Raw genomic sequence first — 12,414 nt, forward strand, 5'->3', positions numbered from 1 at the left:
GTTACAGCCTCTGGGAGAATACAGGAGGCTTATTTAAATGAAGAGCTGCAGAAGATCTTGTCTGTATCACCCAGAGCATCTTTCCTTTAGAAATTTGGTGAAGTATTAGTACTGTCCTCTGATTCTTTGTGGCTGCCTCTGCCTCTTGATATTGCTGGGTTGCAAAATACTTCTGTTTTTATTTGGTGTACAAGAACTCAAGCATCTCTTTCAAATCTTTTCTTTCCTGGGCCTATGTTACACTGTTAAAAAAGCTTTAGTGAAGGATGCAGGTGCAGATGATTAAAGATTTAAAGACCAGAGCTATACATAGAAATATATACATCTGACAGTATCCTCTGCTGTACTACACTTACTCATGACTCTCTCTGACATTAATTGCCCCCAACAGCTTCTTCTTTTTTTTTTTATTTTTTTTTTATTGAACAGTATCTGACATAAAAGGGCTGTTATTTTTAATGCTCTGAGCTGTGCACTGCTGTAAATACTCAGTTACGTTAAGTATTTAATATTTACGTGCCCTGCAAAGGAAGGAAGGCATAGTGTTCTCCACCTAAAAACTACCAAAGATGCCATGACTTGCAAACGCTCTTCAGAATCAGCTTCATGAATTCTTGTTTACTTACAGTACTGGGGAGGGAGGCCTACATTTTATTCTTGAAATAATTCATAACATAAATGAAAAGCAAACTTGTCTTTTATGAATGAAAAATGAAAATAGAGCTTGTTTAAATGTCCCCAACAACTACAATATGGATTTCTTTACCTTTCAGTTGCATTCTGATAGACATTTCATTGAAATGTTAATTTCTTTTTCTTTTTTTTTTTTAACTTGGAAATCAGTCTTCGAAGACTGAAATATTCTTCTGCCACTGCTTAATAGGAGAGACCACTGAATTTTATTTTTTATTTTTTGGGGGGATTATTCATGCCATCACTATCTTGCATGAACAGGCATCATACCCTTTAATATCCCACCCGCTTTTTTTTTTTCACCTAACCTCTGTGGTCTCTCTAAATTGATCTGCTGGTCTTAGCCCAAGTGATTCTTTGTTGCCAGCTTTGTGAAGGGATTATTGATATTTCAGTCCTCTTTTCTAGCAATTTTAAAAAACAACTTCACAAGAAGTAGACAAATACACTGTATTTTTTTTTTTTAAGTTTTTGAAATGGTAACTGTAAGAACTAAATTCTTTGGGGAAAAATAAAGGAAAAAGTGCTACTTGCCTTGATCAGTTCCAGTTACTTTAGAATTTGGCATGCTTTTATTTAAAAAATTGAAGATGATATTGGAAGACGCATAGAGAGAGCTTTGTTTGGCTTTAATTTTGAAAGAGAAATGTTGAGACCATATGATTTCTTATGCAGACTCTTGTAGACTACTGACTGAAAGAGATCCATTTTTGCCAGGGATTTTAAGGCAAGTTACACTGAGAGCCTGGATTTGATCTAAATCGCCATTGGGGTCAGGGCGTTTTATTCAAGTTTGTGATCTTACACGTGTAAGCAAGTTATTACGTGACAATAGATATTTCTTTGTTGCCTTCAGAAGAATATCCTAGTGGGTTCAGACCTAATACAGTCTTCAAAGCATTTTTCCTTCTAAGGGATGAATTGGATTATCTGTTCCTTACATATTCAGTGTCTCACTTGAGATAATCCCAAGCAGCACACTTGTGTTTTGGTTTTGTGCTATGTTTTTTTTTTTTTAACAGGTCTTTGACTGGTGGCTTTATCAGTATTTGTATCTTTCAGAGTTGCATTTAATGTTTTCACTGATGGATAAAGTTCCAAATGGGATAGAGCCCATGTTGAAAGACTTGGAAGAACATATTGTTAGTGCTGGACTTGCAGATATGGTAGCAGCTGCTGAAACTATTACTACTGTAAGTGTGTTGTTTTAAAATGAATGAAAAAAAAAAGTTAAATGCCCTAATTTTAAGATACACAAATATGAACTGAAATGATTATTTAAGATTTTTTATTTAATCATAAATCTTTCACTCTATGAAAATTTGCGATGCACTTAGAATAATGTCTGTATTGCTTACATTTTCAGTTGTTGCTTTAAAACATGAATCCAATTTGTAGTAAAGAAAATGTTATAAGTTAATTGCAGAGGATACTTACATGTTAGGATTAAAAAGGCCTAATCACTTTTCTCTGAGTCCTAAATCCCTGATAAAATTTGGATTTTACTTTCAACCACTGATCTAAGAGTGGTTGTTCAGTGTGGAAACTTAAAAAGCTTTCATTTTCACCATTCTTTCTGAGCATTTTATCATCTTTTTTTTCTGGGTCTAGGAGGCCTGAGTATTTGCAGCAATTAGGATGTGCCTTTTGTTGGTCCTTGAAAACCTGTTTTCATTGGCAAGTTGTTACACAATATTTAAAAATTTTATGCATTCTCTCTATATTTTTTTCGTATATAGGTCTCTCTATTCTGAAAATCTGTGAGGCTTATATGTTGTAAAACTCCTTTCAGTACAAGGAATAAAAATAAGATGTTCAATCATAATCACTCAGGCTTGAAGATACTGTGTTATTGCAAATCAGAGTATTATATGTAATCTCACACTAACTTCTCTGGAGCCTGTTTTTTTTTGTTTGATTTTTGCCTCTTTAACTTTAGGATTCTGAGAAGTACGTAGAGCAATTGCTTACACTATTTAATCGATTTAGTAAGTTGGTTAAAGAAGCTTTTCAAGATGATCCAAGATTTCTTACTGCAAGAGATAAGGTATGTGTTTCTACTCACCACTAGTTTTCATTTTTTTAAGAATTGTTGAATATTATGTCTCTCAAATCCCTTGCTTATTCTGGTAAGTATGTGCACTAAAACACTGAAACATGACAATTGAGTAGTTTTTAATTTGTAGTGTAATAATACATTTGTGTATAACTTTGTAATGCTGTAGATCAGAAGATGATCTTTGTGTTGAGCAAATTAAATGTTAACGTCTGACTCAGCGATATGTTTAGGAATTACCTAAAATTTGTATCTGGGTTTAGTCCCATGACTTCAGATATGCAACCCATTCCATGCAATCCCTTCCTAAGCTGCTGCTTAAGGTAGTGCGTTAACAGAAAAGAAGAAAACGTAAAACATTAATTAATGGAAAACTGAGTCATGGGATTTGAACTCATACTGAAAATCAAATCTGTAAACTTTGAGCTAATAAAAGAATTAGATGAATTTGTTTTTTTGCAGTAATTTAAAAAGGGAGATAAAATCTTTATGATTCATACACTAAAGAGAGAAACTGAGTAACATGCTAATCATCTCTAATTATTTATCTTAGGCATACAAAGCAGTTGTGAATGATGCTACAATATTTAAACTTGAATTGCCATTGAAGCAAAAGGGGTAAGTTTTATAAATTTTAATGTGAGTCAAGGTTTTTAAGTTGTTAAAGACTGGGCTTCTCTTTTTAAATGTCCTTATGAGGTAGGGCTGCATTTAAAAGTGCTTTGTATTCTTTGTGTTACAGAATTTCAGATTGATTATCAAACTGTTAAGATGCTCCTCACGTGGAGGCAGATCAGTGAATAGCAGTTGATTTAAACTGAGCTTTATTTCTTGTAATTATGGATCTGTTGTTTTGTAGCAGAGTTATGAGTTGTTTCAGTGGTTGAATTTAATGACGCTTTCATGGATAATTTCTTCCCAAAAAATGAGCTACATAACTACCCAAATTTCAGTAAAAGTCCTGGGGAAAACTGAGGCTGTAATCTTTGAGAACTCTGGCTGGTTAAGATGTGACCATCCAGCAGCCAGCTAGATGGCCTTCTCCGGTGCCAGCTGGGACTGGGACCTGTGCAGCTGCTCCTTTTTGGTTTGAGCGCAGGGTTAACCAGGTTAGTTGAAACAACTTCCAGTAGAAGATTAAGCTGACCTATGTGACTCCTCACTCGAGAGGAAAAAGCATGCTTACAACAGCTACTCTGCAAACCCAGCCCAGAGGAGGCAGAAGTCAGTCAGTTGATGTTAACACTTAACACATGGTGTGCCACCTGCATAGGAATCTATACATTGTGTTTGGGCTTCCGTATGTATAGTTTGTAGTCTGATTTACTGCAGAAACAAAGCTTATGTAGCTGGGCTGCCAGCTTCCCTTTCTGTTAATTCTAAACAAGTTTGTCCAACCGTGTTGAAATTAGGGTGCGTTGAAAGGTGAATGAAGGGTACACATTTCCAATTTTTGTACCTTACATAAAAGTAGGAGCACAGCAGGTGAAAGAAAGCAGAAGACTGAAAGAGGAAGTGCTTAACTTGGGAAAAGCCAGACAACAGGAGACATGGATCCAGGTTGTTCTGATGTTAGTTAGGACATAATTTCATATAGTTTCTAGTTTAGAGAGCACTTACTGGAAAATGAATAAATAGAAACATCACTTTGAAATTCAGAGGTGCTTTTAATTTTTTTTTTTGCTAGGATTCTGTTAGAAACTGGGTGCATTCTCTATTTTATGAAATAGTAACACATTGCACAACATGACATGTTCAATGGCAAGCTGAGCTAAGTTCTCTAAGAGCCATAGATAAAGTAAGTCTGCTTTATCACAAGACAGTCATACCAGTTGAAATGATTCTCTACATTTTTACAGTTATGCATAAAGCCTGTATTTTTCTTAATTCCAGTTGATCACATTACTCTTTCCAGGATAAGTTGTTATCAATTCAACTTACCTACAAGTTCCTAGTTTATGTTTTTCCTGGGGAAAAGGCACAATTAAACTATATCTGTGAGAATTAATTATTTTACAGCCACCCTCCCCCAGCTCACAGGTGCTAGATACCTGTTCAGTGTTTGTGTTCACAGCAGCACGGAATGGCTGAGGTCAGAAGGGCCCTCTGGAGGTCGGTTGGTCCAACCCCTGCTCAAGCAGGGACACGCAGAGCAGTATCTTGCCCAGGATCAAGTCTAGGTGACCTGGTTCTTACACTGTTTGCTTTTGGACTGATGGTATGCCTGGACAGGGACTAGCCTTGCTGTTTTTGTTACTGGAGGAACACCTTTACAAAGGACTGGATTCCTGCTTTGCATACTTTGCACAGATGTAGGCAAGACAAAGGAGCTTATGTCTCTGCTAATGTTTAAATTTCCCATGGGAATATGCAAATCAATACCACATTAAAACTGCTTTTCACTGCTAAAAATAAACCTGCCTAGCGATCTCTTAAAGACCACCGTGATGGCAATGGTCTTCTGTCCAGTATTCTTCCTTGCAAGCTCCTTCAAGTAGTCCACATACACAGTGTGTTTTAATTAAATTAAATTCCATTCTGCTTAATTTGTGCCATTAAATTCAGTTTAAGTATTTAGTTGTGGGTTTTTTTGTGTTGTCAGAATCTTGAAGATTCAGAAAAATGTCAGAACCCATTGATTTAAGTAAGGCTCTGCCTTGTAATAAAGAAAGATTAGAGATCTGCTTTTACTGCAGGTGGTCTTAAGTAGCAGACACCAGCCTGCAAGCTGCTGTATGAACTAAAAAGGATGAGTTCTCTGAAGAGTTTTCACAGCCATCTACACTAGGTGATAAGCAAGGGTTAGAGAATGAGGAAGAGCACTGGATTCATGAGCATCCCCACAGCATCTTACCTGTAATCTTGCTCACTGCCTTTGTTTCTCCTAGAGAACCTTTTACAGAGTGTTGGCCCTAACAGTTTGAGACTGGCAACCAGATGGTGCCACCTGGCTTCGGGAGTAGGATTGATCACTGGCACTATTTTAGTCAACAGCCTAGATGCGGGTTCAGAGCGCAACCTTGTGCTTGCAGGCCTTTTGAAGAACTGTCTACTACTATCTACTACTACTAGAGAGTCTGCTACTGTAGCATCTGCTTCTTCAGCTTTTTTAATCTCCCAGTCATTAGCCTGTTGTTTCTGCCTGGTGTAGTCTGACCGTGTTACTAGGTGCTAGGTGTGTCAGGCTTTGCCTCCTGAGAAATGCAGTGCAGGAGGTTGTTCTTGAGACTTGTCAAGAGATCACACCACATGGGCAAGATGAGTGAGACATTTCACTGTGGTGTTTGTTGGTTCGTTACTGGAATATTCACTGCTGTGCGATATTTAGTTGTTTAAAACTACAGTTTGAATGTGGTCATAGACAGAGTTCTAAAATTAAAAGCAGTTGGTGTGATCAAGCTGTAGAAGCTGTCTGAAAATGTTAAACAATATTTATTCTTCCAAGAAGAAAAGGGAGTTGGCCTGAATTTTTCATTAGCATAACAAGGATATGAATTCTCCACCAAGTCCCCTGCCAAGGGGATCAGGAAAGAGTGGTCTGTCTTGTTAACAGTGCAACTACTCCAGAATAGCAGGATTCTCTTCAGTCTGAAGACGTGTTGTTCTTTTATTTAGTGTTGGATTGAAAACACAGCCGGAATCCAAATGCCCCGAGCTTCTTGCTAATTACTGTGACATGTTGCTAAGAAAAACACCACTAAGCAAAAAACTAACCTCTGAAGAAATTGAAGCAAAGCTAAAAGAAGTGGTACGTTCTTGCTTTCTTCTGCTTGATTAGTCTTGAATGTATTTAGTTGTTTTATTTCCTTATGTGGGTGGAGGTCTTGATCTTCAAAAAGCTATGTGAAGTGTAACAGTTGGGAAAGGAGGTTCTTATATCATGAAGTGTGTGTGTTTATAACTTGTTAACCATGCAGTGTTTTGTGTCTCTGTGTTGTCAGGTCACAAAATTGAATATGCTAAATTATTGCCTATATCAAACTAGTGTTATGGTAACGAATGTTAATATAGAAAATAATACAGGATAGGTTTTCATGCCAGTTGTTAATGTCTTCTCTGATTTAAGAGAAGTTCCTTGATAGCAGACAAATGAAGAAATCAGATGTGTGATGTTATAAAAGATTCGTAGACAATGGCTATGATATGATATAGTATAGTACAGGTCCTCTCGAGGCAATCTCAGGTAGCCTTTTTCTACTTCTTAGTCCACAAAGGCATTAGGTGGGCCTTTAAAGTCTTCAGATTGACAGTGCAAATAAGTGTATTACAATCTTTCTTGGCAGCTTTTGGTACTTAAATATGTACAGAATAAAGATGTTTTCATGCGATATCACAAAGCTCACTTAACACGCCGCCTGATATTAGATATATCAGCTGACAGTGAAATTGAGGAGAATATGGTGGAGTGGCTCCGAGTAAGTAGCCTGATATCTTCCTTTTATTTGGTTGTTCCTGTTGCTTGTATTAATTCCTACTCTTAAACTGAGATACCATTCTTGCTTAGGTGAGTTATATTTTAAATCACAGGTCACTTTGGTCTTCTTCTGCTACAATTTTATTTTGATACTTTGTGGGATTAAAGCAGTTTAAGTTTTTTTCCTAAGAGAAATGTTGATCCTAATAGTGATGAAGACAGATTTTAAAATATTTCACATATGATTATCTTTGTAATTTCCATATGTAAATGAGCAAAATGCAGTGTACTAGTTTAGGTATGGAAATTATTTGAGACTGGTGGCCTAATTGTGAAACTTTATGTACACTTGAATATTATTTGCATGCTTTAATTAACTGATTCCTCGATGCATGCATATGTTCTTAAGCACCTGGATTTCTTTAAAAGACTCACCATATGCCTGTAAGGGGTAACTGCTTGCAGTCCATACAAAAAAAGACCTTTATACTACATCGCTGCTTGTTGTAATAAGGTGATGCTATCAGTGTACTTTACTGCTTTTCATTTCTTTTAGTTTGTTATTTTAAAAGTGAAGCTTTTTGTTCTTAGTTGTTTATGTCATAGTTTAGTGTTCTGTTTGTTTGTACAGGAAGTAGGTATGCCAGCAGACTATGTAAACAAGTTGGCTAGAATGTTTCAAGATATCAAAGTATCTGAAGACTTGAACCAGGCCTTCAAAGAAATGCACAAAAATAATAAACTTGCTTTACCAGGTATTGTTTTTCAAATGATTTGCTGTTTTTAATTTCTCTTGTGGAAAAATAATTCTGTTGAATCTTGAGTTAAAAATTGCATCAACTGCAGGTTGCACATAGCCTTTGGGGCACTGCTACCCCCTAGACTGGAATGTCTGTACTCTGTGTAGGCTCTGCTTTCTCTTACAGTTGACACTTGAGCTATGTTATTCTGGTAGTTTCTGTGTTTTCTCACTATTAGCAGTTTTGCAGATATAGACTCCCTAGCTAATTGTAGCTGAATTCCAAGCAAGATTTGAATCAGTTTCAACCAGCTGAATGCCTTAACTACATCCTTCTTTCGTGTCCTCATCATTCTTCATGGGTGCTTCATGCTGTGCTCTTCCTTTACCTGCTGGCAGGAGAGCTGGATGCACGCTGCTAAGAGTTCAGATGATGTTTCTGAGATTAAATTTCACTGATGAGAAAGAGGCTGGGGAACATCCAGGTTTGGACCTGTCACTGCTGAAAAGCCTTAAGTAGTGCTTACAAACATCAGCTATAAAGCTGTATCAGTGCATAAGGAGCTCTGCAGAGGCAAGCCAGAAAAGCAGAGGTTTCAGTCAGTGTTGCTGGCAGAAAGCCAGGGGTCCATAAATAGAGAACATTAGTGTTTAAATAGTTAGGGACCCTGCTAGTTTCTGAAAATTTACTCCTTCATAATTGCATTAAGAGTAGACAAAAATGCATTCTGTTTGTCTGTTACACCTGCAGATTCATCTAACCCAGTATTGTCTTACAGCTGACTCTGTGAATATTAAAATTTTAAATGCTGGTGCCTGGTCCCGTAGTTCTGAAAAAGTATTTGTCTCGCTGCCCACGGAATTAGAAGATCTCATCCCAGAAGTTGAAGAGTTCTATAAAAAGAATCACAGTGGTAGGAAACTGCACTGGCACCACCTCATGTCCAATGGAATTGTAAGTGTCCAGTTTTTGTTGCTTCAGTCTCAACGACTGCATGTTCTGTGTGTTTATAAGAGCAGGAAAGCTTGGTATTCAGAAAGGATTAAAACACAATTGCCATTCTGTTCACAGATAACTTTTAAGAATGAGGTTGGCCAGTATGACTTGGAGGTAACAACATTTCAGCTAGCTGTGCTGTTTGCATGGAACCAAAGACCCAGAGAGAAGATCAGCTTTGAAAATCTTAAACTGGCAACTGAACTCCCTGATGCAGAACTTAGGAGGACTTTATGGGTATTTCCCTTTCTCTTGAAACAGATTTCTTCCTGATTTTTGTACTCTGGAGTACTGGATAAGTATTTTTAAAGCGCTATCAGATAACACTTTGAAATGTGGACGCCTTCCTTGCTAATTAATCTGTTGTAATGCTGGCTCCTTGCACTACTGTTGAGCACACACAGCCTTTACGTTAACATGTTCTCTGTTCTCAGAGTTGCATAATCTAAGCTTTTGGAAACAGCAAAACCTTTCTGACCGTATCCTGCCTAAAGCACACAGTTATGATTGTGGTTTATGGAGCAGGACTGGTTTAATTCTAGGAACTCACTATCACTCAATAACTGTATGTTACTTAAAAATAACTTCAGTGTTTGCTTTATCAGCCTTTTAACAATTTAGCTCGCAAATAAAATGAGAAATCATGTAAATGAGACTTAATACCACAAGCTACTCTGTAGCCATGAATTTGTGCATTTTACTTGGTGTTATTTTACTCATGCTAACTCAGTTTACCAAATCTCTTTCTGAAGTATGGCCCCTTTCTGGTTTTACTGGTATCTCCCTGTTGCCCCCCTGGCAGTTCCAAACCAGGCTACGTGGTTCCTCCATTACAGTCTGCACAGTGGTGAACAATGTTCTTAAATAGTAACTGTTTCCATTTAGAAAGTCTGGTGTTTTATTTTCATTCTTTTTTTCCCCCCTTTTTCTCTGTAGTCTCTTGTAGCATTTCCAAAGCTGAAACGTCAGGTTTTATTGTATGAACCTCAAGTCAATTCACCCAAAGACTTTACAGAAGGAACCCTCTTCTCGGTGAACCAGGAGTTCAGTTTAATGTAAGATGATGTTTGAAAATGAAAATAACAATGTGCTATGTTATGATTAAGGGAATTCGCCTTAACCTTCATCCTTGGAAGTTTTCAAGATTCAGCTAGGCACAGGCTTTGCTATCCTGTCCTCACTTCAGTTTTAGTGGTAGTCGTGCTTCAAACAGGTGGTTGAACCAGATGACTTCCAGCAGCTCCTCCAGACAAGCGGTTGTATGGTTCTGATTTCTGTGAAGTTAAACTTCTTAAACACCTAGGGAAGAGATGCAAAATGTGAGGCTCTACCTTTCTGTTACTAATGAACCCACGAGATTTCATATGGAAAGAACACCATGTAAGCAGAACACCCCCAAACACACGCAGTTCCAAAAGCATATTTTTAATTTAAAGGAAAGGAGGCTGCTTAATATTCTGCTATGCTGTCCAAAGCTGGGCTTTTTGGTGTGACTTCCATCAGAGAGGAGTGTCTTCATTTCAGTGAGAACTGCAGTGCTCTTCTACTGGTGCTTTGAAATGCTTCAAAGCACATAGTAGCATAGAGAGAATATATACAGCCTCTTTTATGTTGATTTTTGCTTCTCTTTATTGTCAATAACTACAATTAGAACCAGCTCCTTGCTAGAAACTTGAGATTCTGGTCCTCGTACTCAGTAGCAGCTGGACATCTGGATCTGTGGAAAGAGAGAGAGGTGACAAATCTGCTGCTCTTGGGGCTTAGTTTCTTGCCATTTTGCCCAGGGCCACGATGGTTTGTTCATGTCGTCAGGATCACAAGCTTTGGGAAATGATGCAAGCACATGACAGAAGAGTCAGGCTGCACAGAAATTTTGGGGGTGACTGCTGAAGAATACCAGGAGCTTTTTTGCTATGTTTGTTATGGTCTGTTCTTTCTTTTTTTTTTTTTTTTTTTTTTTTTAAAATGCCATACAGACGGTTCTTGTGATATAAATGAGCTGGTCCCGTTTTCTGAACTCTGTTGTAAAATCTCCTTTGAAGAACCCTAGTTTTATATAATTAAAATGAAATATATTTCTCTGGAAATCTATTCTTTAAAATAGTGCTGGTAACTTTTCAATTTTGGACTCTGTCAGTTTCAGCTGATGATTTTTTTGGTAATGATAGTATTTTCATATTAGTTTTTTCCTTTTTTTTTCATGGAGTTGGCATTGAATTCTGATATGGCAGCTGGCTATCTCACTCCTGCAATGCTAATAGCCTATAAATATCTGATATATGATGGTACTCCTTGCTGCTGTAATATAAGTTTAATAGGAATTCCTTAACTGAAAATGTATTTTTGCCTTATTTTTTATACAATACAACTTTTTCAGAAAAAACGCTAAAGTTCAGAAAAGGGGCAAGATAAATTTGATCGGTCGATTGCAACTTACTACAGAGAGAATGCGAGAAGAGGAAAATGAAGGAATCGTCCAGCTAAGAATATTAAGAACCCAGGTTAGTAAATGTCACAGGAATATAAAATTATCTTATTTCATTTGTTGTATTACTGCTACTGCATGTTGTCCACATTTGAATTTTGGTGTATGAAAGGAATGCTTCTGGATCCTACGAGCTCTTACTTCTGCTGTATGGTTTTATTACTTTGTGAATAGCAGATCTTGTTTGTGTGTGTGTGCTTGTGTACTTGTAGTTATTGGCCTCCTGTTCTAACGTAACAGATATTAATCAGGACAGAGCAGCTATTAAGCAAGCAGTAAAGGCGTAACTGTGTAGTGGTGGGTAAAGTTGACTTACTGAGCCAGCAACATGAAAAGGATATTCAGATCTTTTTGGCTACTCTGTGTGAAGAGAGAGAATAATCTCAGAGATGGAGATCACTCTCCTGTGACAGTAGTATAGGTTTCTGAGAGACCTGGAGGGAAAGTTTGTAATTGCATCTTGGCTGTACAGCCTGCTTTGTGGTGGATTGTCGTTTCTCAGTCAGGTATCATATCAAACCTTTTTAGCTGACAATTCTCAACAATTCATTTGGGGGAGCATCCCATCGTTACTTAGAATGGAGTCTCAAAATCCCCTTTTACCGCCAAACTGCAGGTTTCTCCTGATCAGGCAGATTAGACTCCAAACCAGCCAAGTTGTAAACTGTGTCACCTGACCTAACATCCTGGATGTTCTTTCAGCCAGAGGATTAATGCTTAGTGGTGCTTATCAAATAAGAACTCCTTGTGAATGTCACTTTGACACAAAACGTGCATTTCACAAAGTATTCACAAGGTATTCACCCTGGAAATGTGACTTTTGCTCAGAGAAGGAAGGACAGGTGAATGAACATTAGGTTTTAGTGACTAACACTCCAGATATAAAAAGTAACAGTAGATTCACCTTTGATTGGAGTTGTCATACTTCTCATGCATCTTGAGTGCTGCATTCTGTTACACTATCAACTTCTTTGTAAAGACAGCTTGGTATCTACTTAGGCTAAGGAATACAGCAGAATGTGACTTACAC

The 12,414-nt window shown here is 37.4% G+C and overlaps 1 protein-coding gene across 5 annotated transcripts in view; it reads left to right on the plus strand.

Annotated features, from left to right (window-relative positions):
* Window positions 1-12,414, plus strand: part of CUL5 (cullin 5) — a 32,893-nt gene that overhangs the window by 16,175 nt on the left and 4,304 nt on the right. For 4 of the 5 annotated variants that reach the window (XM_084505497.1, XM_084505495.1, XM_084505496.1 and 1 more), the window contains 10 exons: window positions 1,756-1,886; window positions 2,633-2,740; window positions 3,303-3,367; window positions 6,365-6,497; window positions 7,033-7,164; window positions 7,795-7,918; window positions 8,682-8,857; window positions 8,975-9,136; window positions 9,836-9,954; window positions 11,277-11,400. In XM_084505497.1, coding sequence (XP_084361623.1) covers window positions 1,756-1,886; window positions 2,633-2,740; window positions 3,303-3,367; window positions 6,365-6,497; window positions 7,033-7,164; window positions 7,795-7,918; window positions 8,682-8,857; window positions 8,975-9,136; window positions 9,836-9,954; window positions 11,277-11,400 — 1,274 coding nt within the window. The remainder of the gene's footprint in view (window positions 1-1,755; window positions 1,887-2,632; window positions 2,741-3,302; window positions 3,368-6,364; window positions 6,498-7,032; window positions 7,165-7,794; window positions 7,919-8,681; window positions 8,858-8,974; window positions 9,137-9,835; window positions 9,955-11,276; window positions 11,401-12,414) is intronic. The other variant, XR_014687597.1, reaches the window with a different exon arrangement.

Source organism: Aythya ferina (assembly GCF_964211825.1).
Source record: "Aythya ferina genome assembly, chromosome: 1".
Lineage (NCBI taxonomy): Eukaryota > Metazoa > Chordata > Aves > Anseriformes > Anatidae > Aythya > Aythya ferina.